Source organism: Sturnus vulgaris, chromosome 4 (genome assembly GCF_052056855.1).
Source record: "Sturnus vulgaris isolate bStuVul1 chromosome 4, bStuVul1.hap1, whole genome shotgun sequence".
NCBI lineage: Eukaryota > Metazoa > Chordata > Aves > Passeriformes > Sturnidae > Sturnus > Sturnus vulgaris.
The window spans coordinates 8,462,772-8,485,786 of NC_142246.1; the positions used below are offsets into that span (position 1 = coordinate 8,462,772).

At 37.2% G+C, this 23,015-nt stretch overlaps 1 protein-coding gene across 4 annotated transcripts in view; it reads right to left on the bottom strand.

The window, feature by feature from the left end:
• ZFYVE28 (zinc finger FYVE-type containing 28) overlaps nucleotides 1-23,015 on the bottom strand; it is a 146,543-nt gene that overhangs the window by 67,448 nt on the left and 56,080 nt on the right. For all 4 annotated transcript variants that reach the window (XM_014895244.2, XM_088163033.1, XM_014895242.2 and 1 more), the window contains exon 2: nucleotides 12,755-12,895. In XM_014895244.2, the coding sequence (XP_014750730.1) occupies nucleotides 12,755-12,895 (141 nt within the window). The remainder of the gene's footprint in view (nucleotides 1-12,754; nucleotides 12,896-23,015) is intronic.

The window sequence follows — 23,015 nt, forward strand, 5'->3', positions numbered from 1 at the left end:
AGGACCCAGCACTTGGCCTCGTTGAACCTCAGATCACTGACCTTGGCCCACTGATCCAACGTGGATATCCAGCAATTTAAGTTCTGTATTGCCCCAGCCAAGCAACAACAACTTTCAATAAAATAAAAGAGGAATCCCCACTCATAGAGGGCAGAATGAAGGAGATGTCATCACAAATTACTGCAATCTTCACTTTGCCTTCCCTGCTGCAGTGAAAGCATCCTGCATCCCCAACACATTCATTGCTGAGTTGGCACAGATCCAGCTCTCTTCCCTATGGTTCTCTGCTGCAAATTAATTCCCTGACCTGCAGTGCACAGCATTTTCATTCCACTCTGTCCACAGCCTTAGATAACAGGCAGTTTCTCAGAATGATTTATTTGATCCATGTGAGCAAGTGGAAACACATGAAGAAACTTGTTAACATGAGAAACTACAATTTAACACTACAGTACTAAATATTATTAGGATCCTTTTTTCAAAGAAAAAATAGATTTAAATATTAATCACTCTCTACATAAGATCAAATATAAAATGTAGAAAGTAAACACAATTCCATTTAGTTGATGGAGTTGTATTGATGGCCCAACTTACAGTCAAGCATTTTATGTTTTACAGCCATTTGCTAATGATTCTATAGTGACCAGAAGTTTCCCAAAAATTACAAAGAAAAGTTGTTTAAAAACCAACATTTAAAAAGACAATTAATAATTTTATTTACTAATAATGAATGTTTAACTCTGCAGATTTGTTTCTTTCCCAACTACAACATTCCACTTATCACTTGACATTACTGGGGAAAAAACAGGAAATTTAAAGTCTGTGAACCAAACCAAACAGACAAAAAAACCCCAACTCTTCTGATACTTATAGGTCACTTAGTGTATTTAGAACTAAATACAAGTTCTATAATAATATAATAAATGAACTAAACAAGTTCATTTGCAGTGAAGTACAGTGAAAACACATGAAAAGGTTGGCAAGTCTGCCTGCTTGCAAAATAAATGTTAAGAGCTTTCACTCAATGGCAAATCCAAATAGCAAACAGATACCTGACACCAACTGTTTGAAGACGTCAGGCAGCACAGAGAAGACATCTGCTGGAGCAATGCAACTCACACAAGTCATCATTACTGGGAGTAATGAAATGAAAATGTTGCCATCAGTTCTGAAACAACTGAACTGGAGATGAAACTCTAAAGGAAAAGCACCCAAATTTACAAGCTGTATTATGACAGGAAAAAAGTAAAGTAGATATGTGCATTGTCTCAGATGTAATCTTAATCTTGACATCATCACTTCAAAATGGCTTTTCTCAGTTTGTTTTTCTTTTCTAGACTGGCACTGTCTCCACCAAAATTAAATTGGAAGTCACTGTATAAAAGAAAATAATTTCATTTGAATAAGTCTTAGCTCACTCTCATGTCAGACAACAGCCTAATCCTGGCACAAATTTCTGACTTTCCTACCTCTGCATCAAGTCTCTTAAATACCAACAATATGAGAACTATAAGAGTTCACCAGCTCCATTCCATTTACAGAAAGCCTCAAACACAGATACAATTCAGAAAATGACCACAATGCCTTCTTCACCCCAGATCAATGAGCTGGACAGAGTCTGCTTTTGGTTCTCACTTCTTCCCTCTGCTGTTAAAAGGTATCATTGTCTGTGACAGTTCCTAAACTTCGTGAACATGAAGGTTTCTTTCAGTCAACTTCTTTCCTTGATCCCAGTAATTACCCTGCTGTCTCCTTCACTGACCTCCACTAACACAACTAATATAATGTCTCCAGGGTTGCAAATTAAGCAGGCAAGAAAGACTTGGCCATTACTTTAGCTAAAAGTACTCCTGGTTCAATCTACACTGTTTAACCTCTGTATCAATTAACAAAATCAGGAATAGATTCTTGCCAACTTCTAACCAATCATTAGGTTTCAGAAACCAGCAGGGAGTTTCTTTCACTTTTGGCTAATTTGTCTCCTTTAATGAGATCTATTTCTGCCTAATTCTACAAGAAAATGTTCTTCAATGGACAGATGCAATCAAACATGAAAACACTGCACCTCTGAACTGTCTCATTGTTCCCAATGATTATGGTACATACTCCCAGTTTGCTCCTGTCAAGAATGCTAATGATACAATTAGTATTTCACAGATAATTCACTGCCAATCCTCTTAGTTCTTTAACAGCTCTTCACAGGTACCTTCTCCATCAAGGGATGCTCATTGGTGCTGACATTCTTTGTAAAAATTGCTTCTCTTCAGCAAGGATACAATTCTGCTAAAGCATAGAATGAAAGACCATATATTTTTCCCCCTAGAGATTCCTTATTCTCATACCACTTAAACTTATCAGATAATAGGAGACACCTTGAGATAAGGTTTTTTGCACCTGAAACAGAAAACCACTTTTCATTACAGACTGGCGCCAGGCCATTGTGCAGTGTCAGCCTTTGGCAGCAAGGCCAGCTTGAGAACTCAGCCCCTTGTCTCAGCAGCTCATCCACCCTGCAGTCCCTGTCCCCACATGTCACCACCAGTGCTCTTGTACTGGGGGCACCTGTGAAGAGTTTTAGTGCACAGATCCAGAGTAACCCACATCATTTCACTGCTCAGCTTCACAGACAGACTCCACAAATACGTGCATCAGCACAGCTGAACAAGAGTTTCCAAGTGTAAAGCTGGCCACAGCTTATTTAAACTGGCCTTGGATAAGGATCTAAAACTTCAAAGCTCTCTCAAAGCTGTGTTTGAGGGGTGCCATGCTTAAGTGTGGAAATAGGAACAAGAGTAGTATAAATTTGGAATGGAAAACTTTTAAACTGATGCTGCCAATGGACTATGGAATAATACCTAAGGAACTATGTGTGGTAACACAGAAATACACATTTGAAGAGTTATTTTTTTATATAATATCGAAGTTCATTTCTCTTGTTTGCCCATGCTCAACTACATATCCAAGCAATAAAGTTAAGATATTTACTGAAACTAAAATGTTTATAACATTTCTAACAAGTGCCCAAGGGCTTGCTTGAATCAAAGACTGGGCAACCCACATGCACAGATTCTAAAGTTATCACAGAACTCTGATCAAAATCACTCAAATTTACAGAAATATTTCCTTCTCAAATCACTCTATGCCTTTCCATTAATACAGCTATAAAGCTCACTTGTAAATTTAAGAGCCTTTACCTGTTAAGAAAGAAAGAATACATTTAGCTTTAAAAATCAGTGAAAAATCTGGTTTCACTGAGTACAGAATTAATTGAGTTATGCTGGAGTTGGGCAGCTGTAGACAAAAGACTAAGAAAGGCCAATGTGAAATTATACCACAAATAAAGAGTTACATCCAACAACAATTCAACTCAAAACCAAGGAGCCCAAACCTTTGGAGACTTTCATTCTAAGAGCGTTCAAGCTTCAAATCATTTCTACAGTCTGTGTATTTTAAATGAGTGATTTAAAATTCTCCTAAAAATTTGCATCGAGACAATGCTGCCTTCCTGGTTGAGGAATACCCTCATAATTTTCTCAATTATAAAATATTATATTTACATTGCAGAATAAGCCAGACAAGCACAAATATATTAATTAGATCTACTGAGAAAACTCATCACATTCCAGCTACAGGGTTAAAATATCTTACAGTCAAATTTGCAAAATCCCTTTGGAGGAAAACTGCACAAATAATAAACAAGGCTGACACTGAGGCCAGAGGTTTGTATTGAATGTATGAAAATGAAAAATATATTTTCATACCAGTTACCACATAAGTCAAAAGTGAACATGACTCTGAAAGCTTGCTAGAATTTGTCTCTACTTTTGTCTGCATCAGACCTAAATAGAAAAAAAGCTAACCAAAAAAACCCCAAAAAACACCAAAACAGACCTTTTCACTGTATCAGAACAATTCTAAAGCAAAAACTACCAGAGCTTACATCACAAAGGCAGTTAGCTCAGTGCCTCAGTTGCACAAATCAATTCAACAAGCTTTGCAGCCTCAAGATGATCATCATTTAACACCTCTACATGAACTATTACACTGTTTGATTATGAGCACTGTGTATGTGGAATAGCAACAACTTGAACAGCAGTTACAGACACCACAGGGCAATTGAGAAATCAAAGCATACAAACACGTGTTGCTTGCTATTTGCCTAAGTAATCTTCAGGCACAGAAACCTTGAGACCTCTAGAGAACTGAAAATGCATTGCCAGGGCAAACCAGGGAATTTACATTGTGTACATCATAGGTTAGTATCAAGAGCACTACATTTTCTGAATTAAATTCTGGGCTTTTCTCAGAAATATGGAACAAAGAACAGTATAAACATGTAAGAAGTATCTAGCTTTATTTCTTCACTGTGTGAACTCCTCTGTACTTGGGGTAATGCTGCTGCTGTTCATCTCAACACTACTTTGAGAAGTGTTCTACTCTAAAAAATAAAATGGAAATCCTGCAGGAGAGAGTAGGTGATATAAGCAAAAAGGTAAGCTTTCTTAATCAAGAGCACACTTTCTGCATAATTAATTTCACACAAGTACAGATTTCCCAAAGTCTTTAAAATGGGAAGCTTTTATGCATGCAAGCAGTGCAAAAGCATTCAGTAACAAAGCCTACTATCTGAAGCCTCTCTCCAGCAGCAAATTAATCCTTATCACAAGCTGTTTTCATATCAATCATTTCAAACTTCTTGAAAGCAACAATGGCTTGCTAATACATGTAATACTTCAAAAACTGGAACATTTTTCAAATTACTGTCTTAAAGTCTGCATTATTTTCCACCAAGAACACTGTGCAGCAATGAGTTAACACAAATTTTTTCAAAAGCCTAAGCTGGAGGCAGAAGACAACCAGTGCATCTTGACTCCAAAAGGAACATGGAGTTATGAGTGAACTATTTAAGCTTCTCATTCTCTCCTAATTAGAAATAATTAGGAGAGAATAATTAATAATTAGGCTAATAATATATAATAAATATATTAATATGTAAGCTATAATAATAAATAATTAGGCTAATTAGAAAGTTACAATGACTGAACAAGCCTTCCTAATAGATAACAATTTATTTTCTTCCCATCACCTTAAACTCCAGCCATTCAATTAGTAGTTTATTGCTATATTATACACTAATAGTAACAAAAGGGCAGTCTGAAATTTATCTATTCTCTCAAACCCCCAAAATATTTTGTAACCTCTCCTTCCAATATGTAGAAGTCCTTGTTGTACCCAATGTTTAACATATACAGATGTATATCTAACATATTTAACACCTAAAGGCTTTTATCAAAAGCTGCAGCACGAGGATCCAGCAAGAGGAGCTCGCAGCCTCGGCATCACTGGGCTAAGCCCAGCCTGCTGGGATGGTTCTGTGACTGCAGGGCCCTGCTGGATGCTCCAGGCTCTCCAGGAGGAACGGGCAGGGCAGGGCAGGCAGGGGCTGGAGTGCACAGAGCTCGTAGCTGGCAATGGCACAGTTGAGAACCTCTGGGTAAGAACCAAGGGACAAAATGAACTGGGGATGTTGTCCCAGGAGGAGGAAAATGAGGGGAGACCTCAGTGCAGTTACAACTTCCCCGTGATGGGAAGAGGGGCAGGCACTGATCTCTGCTGAGTGACAGGAGCCAAAAGGGAATGGCCTGAAGTTGTGTCAGGAGAAGTTTAGGTTGGACATTAGGAAAAGGTTCTTCATCCAGGGGGTGGCTGGGCACTAGAAGGGGCTCTCTAGGAGTGGTCACAGCACCAAGTCTGATGGAGGTCAAGGAGGGTTTGGACAATGCTCCCAGGGACATGGTGTGACTCTTGTGGATGGTGCTGTGTGGGGCCAAGAGTTGCACTGGATGATCCTTGTGGGCCCCTTCTAACTCAAGGACTTAGTTTAACAAAAACTTACTTAGGACAACCTGACACATGAGAAAACCAGATGGCACAATATTCCACAAAATATTCTTTATAATAATCCATTATTGTGAAATTAATTATTTCTTACTAAAAAACAAGCTTTATATTTCAAGTATTTTAATGAAATTAGTGAAAATTAAATTCCACTGCTAAGAACAGACTTGAAAAAATTACTAATTTGCTTTCTTGTCTTTCTTATCATACTTCTCCCAGCATTAAAGAAAAAAATAAATGAAAGGGATTTTTCTATATGATTAAGTGAAAAGACTTCTAGCAGAAGAAAACAGACTTAATCCCTAAGTACAGAAACATCACAAAATAAATAATTTGCACATATTGTTCATCTTGCTAAATTGGTGCTACCACATGCATAAGGAGAAAAGAAGGAAAATTGCAGCATATTTAAGTCATGAAACTACATAAACAATTCAGTGGCTGATACTAGAATCTACCCTTCTTTGCAGCAGTAAAAAAAAAAAATAAACTTTAGCCAATCACACTATAGCAGAGCTGACAGCAATCCTCTGATGGCACTGCTGAAGAGTGTGGAACAACCATAAAGCCCCTGATAGTCAGACACGTCACATTACATTAATTCCTACATAAATGGGTCTGGTACAGTACCTTACTTCACAAATGCTGAGAAAAGTCAGGCTTAAAATGACCTGGCTCCATTGTCCTCATTTAGCCTTCAAATGCTCTGGGAATTATACCACTATGTCTCAGGTCCACTGTCAATACTCATTCAAGGTACCAACATGCCAGTTGGCAATATAAAAATTATGATCAAGGGCAAATAATCATACATTAAGAAATGAAAATTCATTTTATTTTTTGAAGCTGAGTGTTAGAAGACTCCAACACCTCTGAAATTAAGAGCCTTCCATAGCTGGGTTCTCTTCACATAGAAGAAAGTGTTGTCTTTTTAAATTTGAATAAAACTTGTGACCAAAAGACTGAACTGTTCTAATTGAAGAACAGATGAAATATTCATTTTGTTTTCCTGTTAGCACCTCATGTTTTATATGGATGACTACCTCATCCTTCACCAAAGCCAGTGGTTTTCCACAGGAGTTTGCATGCAATGATTGTGGCCATCATGAGCAGATGGTACAGCATAACCTTGCATCACAGTCTCTTCAGTAATAACCTATGGCTACCCCAGCGTGCACCATTTATCATATAATCACATCCCTTTTTCACTGATTAAAAATTAATTGTGTTTTGTATACAAAGATAAGTTCTCTTTTCATTATTTAGCAACTTGTCAATCCAGATTCAGTTTCACCCTTGTGCATTATTGATTACCACCTGTGTTGTCATTTCATGCTACATCAACTTTTATTTATTTTTAAATATATATAATAAGAAAACTCAAATGTCACACACTGAAGAGCTTTTCCATTTCCCACTACAGAGAAATCAATGCATGTTCCATGACAATTCACTCAGCTCAGTCATGTTACTCTTCCACTCTGCAACAACTTCAGAGTTGTGTGTGATGGTGTTGTGTTGCAAGTTTTGTTTGTTTGGAGTTAGATTTTTGCTGGTCTGTTGTTTTCATTTGTTCAGTTCTGTTTCGATAGTTTGTGGTTTTTTGTTTTGAGTTTTCTGTGTTACTGTTGTTGGTGTCTTCTTAATTAAGGTAGGGTTTTCTTAATTAAATAAAAAAACAGTATAGAAATCTGCCCACATACATGGTGTAAGCTGATGTGAAAGACAACTGGACTGCTATCCCCACATCAGGCTGAAATTGGTAACCCCCTCCTAAAGTGACCCATAATCAAACATTATTACTGCTTCAGTCAGACACTACACAGTATCAGACAAAGACCTTCCCCACTTCTAGACTCACCTTATCCATCCACCTCACTCTTCAGAAAGCAAATAAAACTCCTAAGCTTTGAAGACACACAAAAAATATATTTCAAAGATAAAGAGCATATATTTTCTTTTTGTGTTAAAGTTTTGATTCAACAAAGCCAAGTACAAGGTCCTTCCCCATGTTGGGGAAATCTAGTGAAAGGTGTCCCTGCCCACAGCAGGGGGTTGGAACTGGATGATATTTAAGGCTTCATCCAACCCAAACTATCCTATGACAGTGATTTTTGCATGTGACAAAGCAGACTCCCAAAGTATGCTCCCAGCAGCACTGCTCCTTTACTCCTTGTTTCCCATATTCAATTTATGCCATATTTCCACACTCCATAGTAAGCTCCTTCAGCCTGGAACACATATTCCTTTAGAGTAAGGGCAAAGCTTTGCTTCCACTGACATTTGTATCTCAACTTATTTCATAGTGATGATTTCAGATGGTAAATTGAGCTTGAAGAAATATGGAGGTAAGTGTGGTTGAAACACAGCATTTTTGATAAAATTCACCACATATTTTGTATTGCTTTAGAAACAATTTTAGAGACAGACAAGCAATAAAACACAACACTGAAGTATGATTAGCTTTCTCTAAGGGCTCAAACTCCTCAGCAACATTTACTTATGCTACAGTGGATAACAAAGTTCAGGTTCACAGGTGCCTGCTTCCCAGTACTATATGAAGGAGTCACCTAGACAGAAGGCAGCCCATCAAAGGCTACATTTCAAAGCCTAATGTTACAGCACACTGAACTGCTAAAGCTGACTTGGAAACACTGGGCTGCCAATTGCAGTCATTCAGGAGGTGCTTCCCAAGAAGGCAAATAGCAGGAAAGGAGTGAAGAACCAGTGTAATGTACTGCTAGTCAATGCAGGGTCCATCACTCCTACCAGCGAGCCAGAAGCAGTCATGTCTCACAAATATCATAAATTCTCCATTTTACTATTCTGGAACAGTGCAAATGGACAGCACAGCCATGAATGTCTGTGTTTTGCTTCAGGTCAGTGCCCTGATGGGGCAAATTCCTCCCTCGTGCACTTCAGCAGATCAAGCGACACACTGCTGAGATACAATCTGCAGGAATAATGCTGACAAAACCATGCTGGAACTGACTCATGTGCTATTCTGAGACCTCAGCACTGTACACAGAAATAATTCTCAGCTGAAACAGCAAGCAAGGACTATAATCCTAAAAACATTCTCATGATATGAAGTACTTAGGCACAGGTTTGCTACCAGCAAAGTCCTAAAAAATCTGTGCTTTAGAAACAAAGGGTTTTTCTACTCTTTACCCTACAAAACAAATGAAGTTTTGTAATATTTAACAATAAACCTAGCTCCATTTAAATAATGGATAAATGGATAATAGCCGATAAATGGTTTTAAACCAGTTTACCAAGTCAACTAACAAAATATTAATCAATGTGAAAACAGCAACTATCAAAGTAAATTAACTTAGAGAGTGATAGCGAATGCATGAGTGAATAATTCAAAAGTGTACATGAGTTACCATCACTTCTTATAAAATTCAATATTGTGTGATGTTGTGAGTAGCATAGGAAAGGACACCTTGTTATACCTCTAATATAAAAACACTGCAATGATTCGTGTTGCAGGGAAAAAACCCTCAGATGAACGAGCACTGCATATTACTGAAGATTCACTAATGCAGAGATGTTTTTCTTAAGGAAAAAAGTTTTTCTTCTAGAACCATCAATCAAGTTCAATAAACCAAAGTTTGACATTGTACCTACCTTTTGGTTTATTTCAGAAAAACTTACACAACTTTTTATCATGAATCTCAGCACAATTTAGGTATTGTTAATCTTAACAGAAACATGTAGAGAAGTGTTTTATTCTGTTGAATAGGTATTAATCACACAAGAAATGTAAGATACTGTACTGATAGATATGTTATGTTCACACAATATTTTACCACTGACATGAAAACAGCAAAGCAAAATGAGGGATGGCATTTTTATAATAGGCTGCCATACCTGGAAAACAGTGTTACATCACATTATTGTGAAAATGAAAAGCTTTGAAAACATTATCTTACTCATCTTTCCACTCTTACTCATGGATTATGCTACTCAGCATCTTGCTGTACAATCAACCCACATGATTTGAAAACCAAGCTGCAAGATGTTCAGAAATTGAATTTGAAAAGTTAATTTACTTAAAAAAATGTGATTCTTATCAGCAGATAGCATTATGACAAAGCAGAAGACAACATTGAGAGCTGCAGTTCTTTAATAAGGAAGAATCAAGAGTCTTGAAGACTGCAGTTCTCTGCACATCCACAGGAACACCACAATACACTGTACCTTCAACTTCCCTTGACTAATACTGCCAGTTTTGTTAAGATAGAAAACCTGAAGTATGTCCACTATAAAGTACTACATCCTTTAGGCAGAGACCTTCTGGTCTGGTTTGCCTGAGTTATGTTAAGATCCAACATAACAACCAACTTCTCCAAGAAGATTCATAGTTTGTAATACTTGTTAGCATTTTTTTTTTAGTCATGCTAATTTAAAGGCATTTCCTTTCTCTAGTTGATAAAAATAAAATTCAAAAGCATGATCTGTTAATCAAGCAGACATTATCAGTGAATGATCTGAAAATAAGTAACCCAGGAACAATGAATTAATTTTAAAAACAGATGCCAAGATAGAAGGACATGGAACTTTAGGAACCTTTGTCCCCAGAAACCACTAAAATCTGATAGAAATGCTATGTCTCTGTAAATTTCATGGAGATAAAAATTTGGAATCATCTGGAAATCTTAAAACTAAGGTTTCCATGGAAAAACTAGCACAAAATATCATGCAAAGACTGGAAGTCTGGTAAACTGTGTTCTGTGGTCACAAAACACTTTTCAAAAGCATTTCTTAAAGAACCAGAAAGAGCACATTCCTAAAAAAAAAGGTCTCAGAATTGCCTGTTTCTGCAGATACCAGAGGTACTGCAGCTGCTACCCTACTTTTACATGCACAACCTTCCAGCACAACGCTCTGAGCCCAGGGCTGGCTGCTGGCTCTCCATTCTCAAACACCTTGGGCTAAAACCAATTTTTCCTCCTACCATGTGATATTTGATCAGCAAATACCTACATTTTGAATCCTTACAAAGATACCATTCCTTCTCTTGTTTGGAACAAATTCTTCAAAGAAACCAAAAAATACTGCATTTACACAAAGTACTACAAAATATTGTAAGACCTAATTAAGCAAAGCCATTTTTGACATGATATTTGACAATGATCTGACCTATTCTACAGAACTTTTAAAACTACAAATTGCAAAAATAGCTACATAAAAAAACCCTCCATCTTTTCTTTCGGTTCTAGCAACAGATTGTTTTAGTAACAGCAATCTGTTTGCCAAATGAAATTACCAGACATCAGAAGATATTAAGAATCACAAGGTAGTGAATCACTATAGAACAAGCCAAGCAAACTGACCAAGGAGCATTCGGAGTCTGCATTTCCTGCACTCCTACAGGTGAAACATTTAGAGAAGCTACTTTTTGAATAGAACAGTTCTTCAGGTCTGCCTATGCTACAGGAAACACACCAGAAAGCCTGTGTGCCTGCAGGCAGACAAGGAATAAATTGCCATTGCCAGGGATAAAACAACGAAGCAGATTTGTCTTGCACAATGATAATGTTAATCCAGCCTTAATATCAGAAAACCTTTCCTGCCAGTCTGGAAAGAATTTGACTAGAAAGTTTGTGGAACATGCACTGCTGGAGCTTTTATAGAAGTCAGATAAGTATTTGTGAAGTGTGGTTTAGGTACAGTGGTCTGTAGCTGGAAGACTGAAGTCTTCCTCTGAAGATAACTTTCACATCTATTTTTTTTTCACTCCAAGTCACTGCATTTTTAATTGTTAACAAACTTAGAGCTTCCAGTTTGGTAATCCCTTAAACTTACATTTTTCTCCTCCAGGAACAATACTGTAGGAAATTGTGAAGATATTCAAAATCTACAGAAGTACTAAAATAGTTTCTGACAGAACAATACATTCACTGTCTATTTTCTGTAAGCACTCTTCAGAACGCTGCACTTTTCAAATTTAGTTTCCTTGCAAGCAAACACAGAGCACCTGACTGTTTTTCTTTTCAACAGACTGAGCTAACCTAATGTGAACATTTCCTACAATGATCAGGGCACTTTTCTTCAAACTCATCTTAACATGATTAGTGATGAAATTTTTCCACTTAATGAAGTTTAATACATTTTATTAGGAGTAACAGGAAGAAATTTTAACAACAATGAATCAAAATACATTCTTTACACTTAACTGCCTCATATTTTACTTGGTGGAGATGTAAATGTATATTTATTACAATGGACCTTCCACTTATATTTGTCCTGAGGTGACAGGAAACATTCACTTTTCATATAGAAATCCTCCTGAGCATCATTTATTTTAGACTTGAATCTACTTCAGTTTAAATTGTTTTTCTTGGGTGTGACTGGGAGAGGAAACATCAAAGCATTCATGCAAATACAAAGGGTACAACAAAAGTAGTTTCTTTCTACCTCTAAAAATTTGAATTAGCTAACCACCACATAACCCTCTGAAGACAGTTCATTTACTAATGAAAAACAATGAGATTCATGAGGCATGAAAGCTGAGCAGCTACAAATCACAAGGCTATTTTTGCTGATTGAAATTTGGAAATATTTCTCATGCCCTATAAGCTCTGTATTTTATATAAAGGAAATAAAGTTTATAACGTGTATTCTTACTTAGAGAAAGCATCAACACTCTTAAATGAGATGTAGGAAATTTAACTTCTAGATAGTATTTTCAAGAATATGCCCTTTAAGGTGAAGAAAGGCGTATCTAACAAAGGTTCATTTTAAAAAGCTCTGACAATAAAAACAAACTTATACAAAAAATATTAATGTAATATATGAAATGTACATAAAAATCCCAGTGAAATCAGGAAGTTGCTACTTTGATTACCTGACAGGAACGAAACTGGTTGACCAGCAGTGTACATCTCTGTGGGTCTTTTCTTCCATCCAAACTGTCCAGTTCAGCTGCCACTTGATTTAGTTCCTCATCAGCATAGTAGAACTGAGCAAGGAGCTGTGGGTCTGTTCTCTGTATTGGAGACATGGACAATATTATATTACTTTTGCAAAAAAAACAAACCTCAAAAACTAAAACAATTTCAGCTAGTTGTATTCACTGTGATTTAACATATAAGCCAGATAAGCAGTATGGCAGCATGGAAAACAATGATATTCATATTATTTACACACACTTAAACATTTTTTCTACTTTGAAGAAAAAAAATCTCTGAAAAAACATCTCACATAATAAATGAGACATTACTCAGCTACCATTATCTCCAAAACCACACTGGCATTCTCACTTCTTGTAGCATAATTATCTGGAGGAGCAAACAACTGAATCAGAAGGTTTGTTTATTAAACAGAAGCAGATTTCAGCTCAAGGCAGAACAATATGAAGTTGCTTTCCAAGTTAAAAAGAAACAAACTATACTCCCCAAACCAATCAAGCAATGAACAATCCATCAAGCACCATGGTAACCTTTGCAGCATGGTCTGATCAGAATCCTCCCTTTCAGCATCACAAGAATGAAGTCACAGAAGAGAAAGGTATTGAATCTACCAGGGCCAAACAGATGCAAACACTTTACAACACTAATAATAATAATAATATCACCAAACAAGACATTACAGAGAGAAAATTATGTCACAGGTCTTTCAAGTGGCAAGGAACACAATCATCACAATGGATTTTTGGCTACATTAAAACAAAGCAGCAACTATACTAAAAAGACCAAACAAATAAAGGAATGCGTCCTCAAAAACACTGAGCAATATGTTTATGGTGTAAAAGTTTACACCATAAAAGGATTTTTTTAAATATCAACAGCTAGGAATTTTGGTTTCAACATCTTAATTATAAGCTGACAAAAATCTACACTCTTGAATAATGTCTTCACTATATCCCTAATATAAAGGTGCCCAGGGAGAAGGATAAAGCTTGTGATACATGGTCAGGGAAACAAAATGCAAAAAGAATGATAAGAGGGAGAGCATGTAACTACTACTAAATTTTATGTTGTTTAGTTCTAAGTTTCTGTATTTAAAGTCAAGCATTCCCTACCTGATGATTATTATTTCTGATTTTTATATTTTCCTTCAGCATTCATCCACAACCATTAAAATCTCCCAGACAAAGTTAATAAACAAAGATGCAGGAGTTTGTGTGTGGAATTGTGACAAAGCATGACTGCTAATTTTTAAGCATCTAAATTACATTGCAGAAGCAAAATAAGGCAATTTATTAAAACTGGTCTCAAGCAAAACAAGTATGCCTGAGCCAGCTCCTACATGGCTCATTTTTTCAACCGAAGGAACGAAAGTTTTAATTGAGTTCTCTCAACTGTGTTACGTTTGGTGTGGATTAGTAGTGTGATCTTTGATTAATTGTGTCAATCATATGTGGTCCCTGGCAAGCTGAAACTGCATGAAACTCTAAATGTCTTCACAGGGGGCCACTTAAAGCAAATAAAACATAAGTTGACAAATTCAATTTACTGCATTAGGTAACAGAAACTAAGGGATAGTGCCATGTTCAATGCCAATTTTTATTTTCAGTTTATGCAAAATATGGTTCAAATAATTTAATCCAAATTCCTTACTATTCTTTGGCAGAAGAATTAACAATTCCAAATCTTAGGTACTAAAATTAATAGAGAGACTTAATTTGAAAACATCTCATGGAGAACCTACCACTTATACTGGTAGTTTGTTTCAGGAAATCATCCCATTTAACAACAAATTAATGCATCTGAGTTCTTGTTTTGATTTACTGGAATTCAGCAACACTGCTCATTTTGCCTTATTCCACTACAGCATCAAGTACTTGCATTAGTTCTATTTGCCTATTTCTGTATTCATTGACTGCACTAACCCCTTTAACCATATCATCACAGTGGGATGCCCTTATGGGTTTGGGATTTCCGGGGAGAGTTTTTGTTCATATTCCACATATTCAGCCCAACACATGGCCCAGGTTATCCCGAGTATCTTTATTGCCAGCACAGTGCACCACACCACTGGAGGACATTCTCCATGGATTTGAAACCATCACTTCATATATGGGTCATAACTTGCTATCCCCCTTTGTGTGCTATACACAAACTATCATCCCAGCCAGTAGCAAGACAGGAATCAGCACACCATGAATTAAAGAAAAAAAAAAACTCCAACCAAACAAAATAACACACATTTAGCCATGTTTTATAACAATACATCATTCTTTTATTTCATGAAAGATTACTCACTGAATATTTATTTTAATAATTTTTACTTTTTAACTTTCACTCAACAGGTCAGATACCAAAATCAGAAGATGACTGACTGCCTGTCATCCACAAAGTCAGTATAAAACTGTCAATATGAAAAATCCGTATTAAGTGATTACATTATGGCTTCACCCAAGTCTGGCCAAGGAACAACGACCAGGATTAGGTTAGTTCAGTTTATTGCATAATGAATTCTGATCTGATTTTCCAAACAGGATTTAAATGGACTATAAGAGAATGTTAAAAACATCTTAAATTAAGAGACCTGTTAGCTATAGGTTATTAGATAAATAACAGGTCTGTAGAATTATTTATTGTATGTTATCAGAGGAAGAGATGCTATTCTCACATCTTGTAAACAAGCTGGTAGACCAAGACCAGAAACTGTCCCTAAAAAATAGTGACAGCTAACAGAGAGGAAAAATTCTATAGACTTCCCAACGTGGGACAGAGACCAAAAAATAAACTACCAACAAGAAGCCAGGGTGCCAACAGACCAATCTCAAAGCAGATAGTAATTCTATAATCTAAGAATCACTTTGAAAATCACATTTACAAAAACAAGGGTGGTTCTTAGGGACACGTTCTCTTTTTGAAAGAAAATTACAAGCACTTTTTTGCATGATTTTTAACAGCAGCTTTCAATAGCAATACCACCTCTTTTTGAGTAACATAAAACAATACCACCTCTTTTTGATTAACATAAAATGTGCGTCATCCTGGAACTGACAGCAGCCCATAATTTGAACATTAAAGGGAATGTTTTCCCCCAGGTTTCCATGATCCTTTGTAGAAAAGCACAGATTCTTTTCAGGCTTTTTCTTCTGAGATTGCAACAGGAATGCAGCCACCACCACCACAAAAAGAAGACATGATGATCCCAAATAAGCCAAAGAACAGACAGCAGCAAGGTAACCATGCAAATGAGCAAGATCCCAGCTAGTGACAGCACGATCCTCTGAAGCCTGCCAGCTGTCCTCTGGAAAAGAATATCCATCGTTTTCGAACTGCTGATCTAAAGTCTTCAGAACAACAGCTATAAAACCCAACACTGCTTAAAATAAACTCCATAGACTTGAAAAGCTCCAGATTTCCCATTGTTCACTGGCACTCTTCCAGCACTAAGCATTTGTTTTTCTGCCACACACTCAAGAACCCTGACTTGATCCCTATGGAAAGAAACTATACAGCAAAAGCAATAATTATATGCCTTTGCTGATGGTAAACCTAGATTGCCTTCTGACACAGGAACAAAGTAAACCTACATCCATTGGGATAACTTTTCAAAAAGCACTTGGTAAAAGGGGCATTTTACACAAATACATCTATTTTATTATACATTGTATGAAATGCTTTCACAATCACAGCACAATATTCGGTGATGGTCCACGTGCAATTCTTTTAACTGCTGCAGGGTCCAGATGACACAATCCTCTCTTAACCAGGAAGGTTAAACATGAACTGCCTGCTCCCCCATTCCTATTCTTCTACAGCTCTAACAGCTGAAGTGAAAAGTCTTAGAGAGGCCATCATATCCACATCAGTGGAACTGTCTGGCATCTACACAGCTTTCTTCATCCTCCCAGTGGTAAGGGGAAGGGTGATTTTAGAAACCTGGACAGTAAGGAGTTAATGCATTGCTATGCCTCAAACACCAATTTCTCACCCAAGTGAGAAAGTTACAACAGGATGTGCCTGGAAATGGGGGCTGTGCTAATGTAGGGCAGCACCTTTCTGAAGCTAATTTTCCCATTCAGGTCCATGGTGAGCACACAAAATAAAGTGCACAAGTGGGGTCCAAGAGTGGACAGGACAATAGAGAGGGCTCAAGACTACCCAGGACCCAAAAGTACTCCCTCACTCTTCTTGGGAATTCTCCATCAGAACACTGTACATAGCCCATAGTGTTGCATGAGACTTGGAGAATCTCCTCCCTGGGAAGGGATCCAAGCATTTCCATGCCAGCTTAAGTGTATATAATCTGACAAACTTTGTGTTCCATGGGCCCCCACTCCCAACAGATCACATCTGAGACCCCTAGTACAGTGAAACACTGATCAAACCTCATCACTGGATCCACAGGTGGTGACATCTTTCAACTACCTACTCTTATCCTTTCCTTCTCTTTCCATTCCTTATGTATTTTATATTTCTGTAGAAGAGGAAAAATGCCCACATACTTTCCACTGCAACTGGATTGTTTTAAAATAAATCTACCTCAAATACACTGGTCACTCAGTATCTTGTCACTAATTCAGCCCCAGGATTTTATTAACAGGAATCTCAGCCTGCCTCAGAGGCACATCATAATAGCAGTGTTTCTCTAGAAGGGTCCACTTGTTCTCAGTCTAAATTTGTTGCCTACTATATTTTCAGGGAAAGGAAAGAGGCACGAGATCAACCTCAAACTTTCCATTCCCCAAAATAAGTGCTGCCATTATCAGACAGTCCCAAATATGAACAAGTACTGCACAGCACAGAAATTTAAAAAAAAAAAAAAAAAAAAAAGGACTCCCCAAGTGAAAGCACATTCCCTTTAGAGTGAGAATTCACAAAAGCTATAGGTTAGAAACTCGCTTCTGCAGCATACAGAAAATGATGTTTCTGTATTGGAAAACAACTCCCTGTACCAGCTGGCAACGTGGTCTGTGCAAAAGGCAGAATTAGGCCCTAAAAAATTCAAATAAAGGCACTGATGAGCCAACTCAGCATTTTCCAACTTACAAATGATGTTGCATATAACCAGTTTTAAGTTAATTAATTTTAACTTAGACTTACATAACATTATAAGAAGGAAAAAAAAATTTGTTCAAGTGACAGGAATTAGACACAAAGCCCAAAGTTTACCTATCCTCATTATGAAAATGTAGCATACTTACAGCAACAGAAACTTAGTCAAATGACAACTTTTTACACTAGTCACAGTTGCAGGAGAAGGTTTAACTGGTAGAAAACAAATTCCAAAGACTGAAGGTGCGTCTTCAAAAAGGGATACCAGCAGGTTGTTACATCTGCTTATTTTTCATCTCCCATGTAAACAAGTATATTTACATCCTTCCTTTGGACAGGCATTTTGAATTTTTCATTAATTCCCAAATGCTGATAATTAGCAAGAAGACACAATAATTCTCTAACAAACAGGTGAGTCAAAAATTCCGGCATTTAATTGTCAGAAGGTTTAGCAGCAAAAATGTTACTTCATACTAAATGAAAAAGGACCCGTTGTTCCAAGTACATAGCTGTATGCAGAGGGGAGTTGTTTGGTTTTGGGTTTTTACTTAGTTTGTGGTATTTTCCTTTAAATCTCCTATCTGAAGTGCTGTTTTTCTGTTACAGAAAAAAAGAAAAAAATTCCCTCAGTCACATTTTGTACAATGCCATGAAGTCTTAAACTGGTGTTGCACATGCATAAAAAGAAAAAGGATTCAGAGATGAAGACAACAATTGGTAATTGGTCACGAGGATATGTAAAAAAAAGCACTGTGAAAAAAGCTACAGCCTGGTTAAAGCCTTGCCAGCTGCTCTGTGTTTATCTATAGAATACCATTACACAAGCAAGAAAGACAGGTGAACAGCTTGTTAACACAATAAAATGCTAGCAGCACCTTAAGCAAAAAGACCAACAAAACAAACAATCCCAGTGAGATAATGATTCATAGGACACCAATCATCAGGTGGATAAATTTTTCCAATGTTGTCTACTTTGGGTGCAATTCCAACCCCCTAAAAAGGAAAATCTTATAATGGTTATGCTAAACTAGAGTAGCAAACATCTGAGACTGCCATGTTGTCTGCTTTCACTCATGATAGATTAAGTCAGAGTACGTAGTTCCTATTTTTGAGTGTTCATCATACTAATCTGGAAAAGCATGTGCTCAAATCCATATTTTCTGGGGGAAGCACATAAGCATATGCTGAATACAAATTACTGAAGCTTTCGGACATCTATTCTGCAGAACAGGAATGCTCTGCAGCTGAGCCACAGCCTCAATTTCTAGGAAAGAACATGGATCCCAGAAGAGAAAGGGGTTTTGCTCTAGGGAAGTGATGGAGCAGCCACTGCTACCAAGTGAAGAGTGGGCAACCTTCAAGGCTGCCTACTCATCCTGTTATGGCAGGCTATTTTTAATTAGCAAGAAATTAACCTTAGCTATATTGGGTCTGTTTTGCTCATGATGGCAACTGGTGAGTGATTTCCCTGTCTTTATCCTGACCCACGAGATTTTTAACTCCTATTTTCTTCCCCTGGCCTGCTGTGAACAGGAGTGAGAGAACAGCTGGGTGGGCATCCAGCAGCCAGACAAGGTCAGCCCACTCCTCTGAACTTGCAAAACATTTACCCAAAGCCTCCTCGAGCAGTTAATACCTCAGTCTGGCCTTAAACTAATCAGATGTCATTCTCAGCTGCTGCAAGAACATCAAGTTTAAAGAACAAATATTTACTTAAAAGCAAATTCGGCTTGTCAGGATACATACTGAAATATACAAATCACATTTTAAATGTTTTGGGTTTTTTGCTAAATACTTTTATGCAGTTTGCTTCAGATTTGTCTAGATTTTTGTATTTAAACATTACACTAAGGATCTCTTTAAACAAAATTGATCCTGCAGTGCTGTTAGTGATTTGTTGCCTATCAAGAGGAAAATGGCCAATTTAGCTCCCTGGGCTTGTTGATGGATTATGTTCAATTCCAGATGTACAGCCCCCACCTTACACAGAGGAATCGTGTGGCATTTGGAAGTGGCACCCAGCAATTTGTCCTGCAGCAATAGAAACCATCCTGCCACACTACATCTTCACAACTTACCACATTAGAAGACTTTGAACCCACTCTAGTTATGTTATACCATGTCTAATGGATGTGCTTAAATATTTATAACAACTCCTAAATATCTGGGCAAACAATGACCTCTTCTTAGATATGTTTAACATGCTAATTTCTTTCAAGCTATTATGTTGCTATAACCCTTTTTCCTTTCAGAACCAGACTTTTATTCTTAAAAGAAAACAAACCACAACTAAACCCAATAAAAGAAAAAAAACATACAACAACCTCAAACAACCACTTCTTGCAGTTAAAGGACTGTTTTGAAGATTCTTTTTGGTCGTCAGCTTTTAGCACACGCATTGCTAAAGTATTCTTTCCATCCTATGTCTATAGTTCCAGTATTTTGGTCATGCTTAGAAGAGCTGATAAAATATCAATTTTGCTTTGTTGTTCAGAACTAGCTCATTTTGAACAACATGTTACATACAGTTTTTTACTTCTCGATCATAAAAAAGATTATCTTAATAACGGGCATAGGTAAAGCTCCAATAAGAGGGAAACCTGACCCAGCGAGTTCAAGCCTGCTGACTGTAAAAGAGTTGCTCCATAGTCCTTCTCAGGTATTAATGGGCATATCACATTCCTTACTTTTTTCATGTTCAAAGCACGTCTTTATTTTTCTTTGGCTCAGCAAACTTAGGTTGAGTCTGAGGTGTTCCATATCGAATTTTAATAAAAGCACCATCATCTGTGTAAAGCTGCTCATACATAACCTCATTTGCCTTGTAGGAGACTTTCAATAAGCTCAAGCTGAACACCTTGACAGATGTTTGGGATTTAACTACCTTGGCATCATATTAGTAGCACAATCAATCATTGCAACAAAAAGATTTCATCAAAACTTGGTTCCAAAGTGCACCTGTTCAAACCTGGTGATGAAAGAAACTGCTCGTACAGCCTTCAGCACAGAAACTTCTCCAGCTTCTGCCTTCTGACAATAACTTCAAATGAATTTTTTGCATAAGTAAATCTTTTGATCTTATTTCCACTATTTCAGCTAACTCATATAAACAAGTAGCTTTCCAAGTGCCATCATCAGTCACTGTGTTTCCTACTCTGTTTTCCAAGTCACAGCAAGCTTCAGTGGTTGATTGTCCCACGTTTAGCACAACACCCATCTGTGGAGATTCACCCATGGCTAACCAGGAAAACACTCCAGACACAGTCCTCCATCTCAAGGATTTAACATCTGTCTTTGAGAAGATCCCCACTTCCTTGTAGGCAAAGCCTACCTAAGGTTTTAGGGAACTTCATTGCTTTTAACAACTTGATACTGTGATTAGTATCCTTTTTTGAAGCACACTTGAGCATGAACAGCTTTGAAAACTACCAGAACATGAACGAAAAGAACGGGAGAGGAAAGGCACCAGACAAACAGACCAACAGCAAGACTAAATAGGACGTTAAATCAGGTTTAAAACTTTCAAAGCAGTCCAACAACAACAAAATATATTCAAGTACACAAAAAACATGTATTTGCTGGAGACAGGAAACTGACTGGATGATAGGGCATGGCAGAAGGCTCCCAAGCATCCCTGCTGAATTTAATATTTTTTTGCTCAATTAGGCATTCACAGGTCTTTTCAGACAATATCCTCAAGGTCTCTCCTTGGTCTCCTGGTCACGAAGAAAATCTCTCCTGGGAGACAAATGGGTTTGTACAGCTATTCCCATTTTCTGTGCTAGCTCAGCATACACTTTGAGTTTGACCACTTCTCCTCATCAGCATGCATGTTGGATAAGCTCTATCAGTCTTCAACTGTTCTCCACCCCAAACTGCTCCTTTAAAATTAAGATACAGAATGCACAAAAACTAAGCAGAAGTTAAATGCAATCATTAATGCTTTTCAGGCTTATATTCTCTTAATATGAACAGTTCAATATCAATTTATTTAGAGGAACAACAAAACAAAAAAATCTAAACAAAACAAAACACACAACAACCCAAAGCTCTCTAGTCAACACGTATTAGTGATTCATACAAGGATTTAAAAATCCATATTGTTTCTTCTGGCAAGATCAAGTTCCTCTGACCTGGCTGCTACCTGTTTAGATACTTATAAAAGGCCAACATAATTATGACACTACCTATTTAATGAATGGACACTTTTCCCCCAATCTCAATGACAGCTTTCAGAAAAGCTATTACACATACACTCTATTGCCTATTACCCTTTATTGACCAGCAATATCAGTTTCACAGAACTGTTAGTTGTCCCAAAATGCATTCTGCAAATTTCTGGCAGCCAGGTATTTCTATAGAATGCTAAATGACAAAAGAGACAAAAGCATTAAGTGCAGAACTGATGTTAAAAGGAAATCCATTACCAGTAATGCTTACCGTAATATTTACAATGCCTTGGAAATAATATGATTCAAGCTAGTTTTCCTTTGCTGTATTTGATAATACTATTGAAAAACAACACTACATTGGAGACACCACAAAAAGGAGAAATGTCATGTTTGAAAAACAAAGCTAGCTTAAGTAATGCAAAAATACCAGCTCATACAAGTAAAAACTCACTTCCATTTCAACTTAAACACCTACTGCAGACCTTTATCACCAACCAGTAGAAACATTTCTCCTCCAATACAGCTGAACATCTTCTCTACTATCCCTGCACTATGCAGGCTCTACACCCCAATCAGGCTTCAAAAATGAACACTAACTAGGGACCATGCCAAAATCACAGAAAGACTCAAGACACCTCACATGTAATGGGGCAAAGAATTCCAGTGCTTCCAAAGCCTTAAGGAAGGAAACCTGCTGGAGTAGCTTTAGCTTGTATTTCAATCACATAACAGGTGAAATTGTTCCATTGGTTTCACTGTGAATGCTGCATTTGACACAAGGTTCAGCATAAATGCAGTCTTGGATCAAAGCTGTTAATTTCTTTTCAGCTGCAAAACATAAATACTTTTCCATAAGCAACAAAAAATTTTAATTATTGCCATTAATTTCAAGACTGCTCTGAAAACAGTCAGTAACAGTTGCATCCAGCCTGATTTACACAGCTTTCTATGATCACATTACTTGATCACACAATCACAT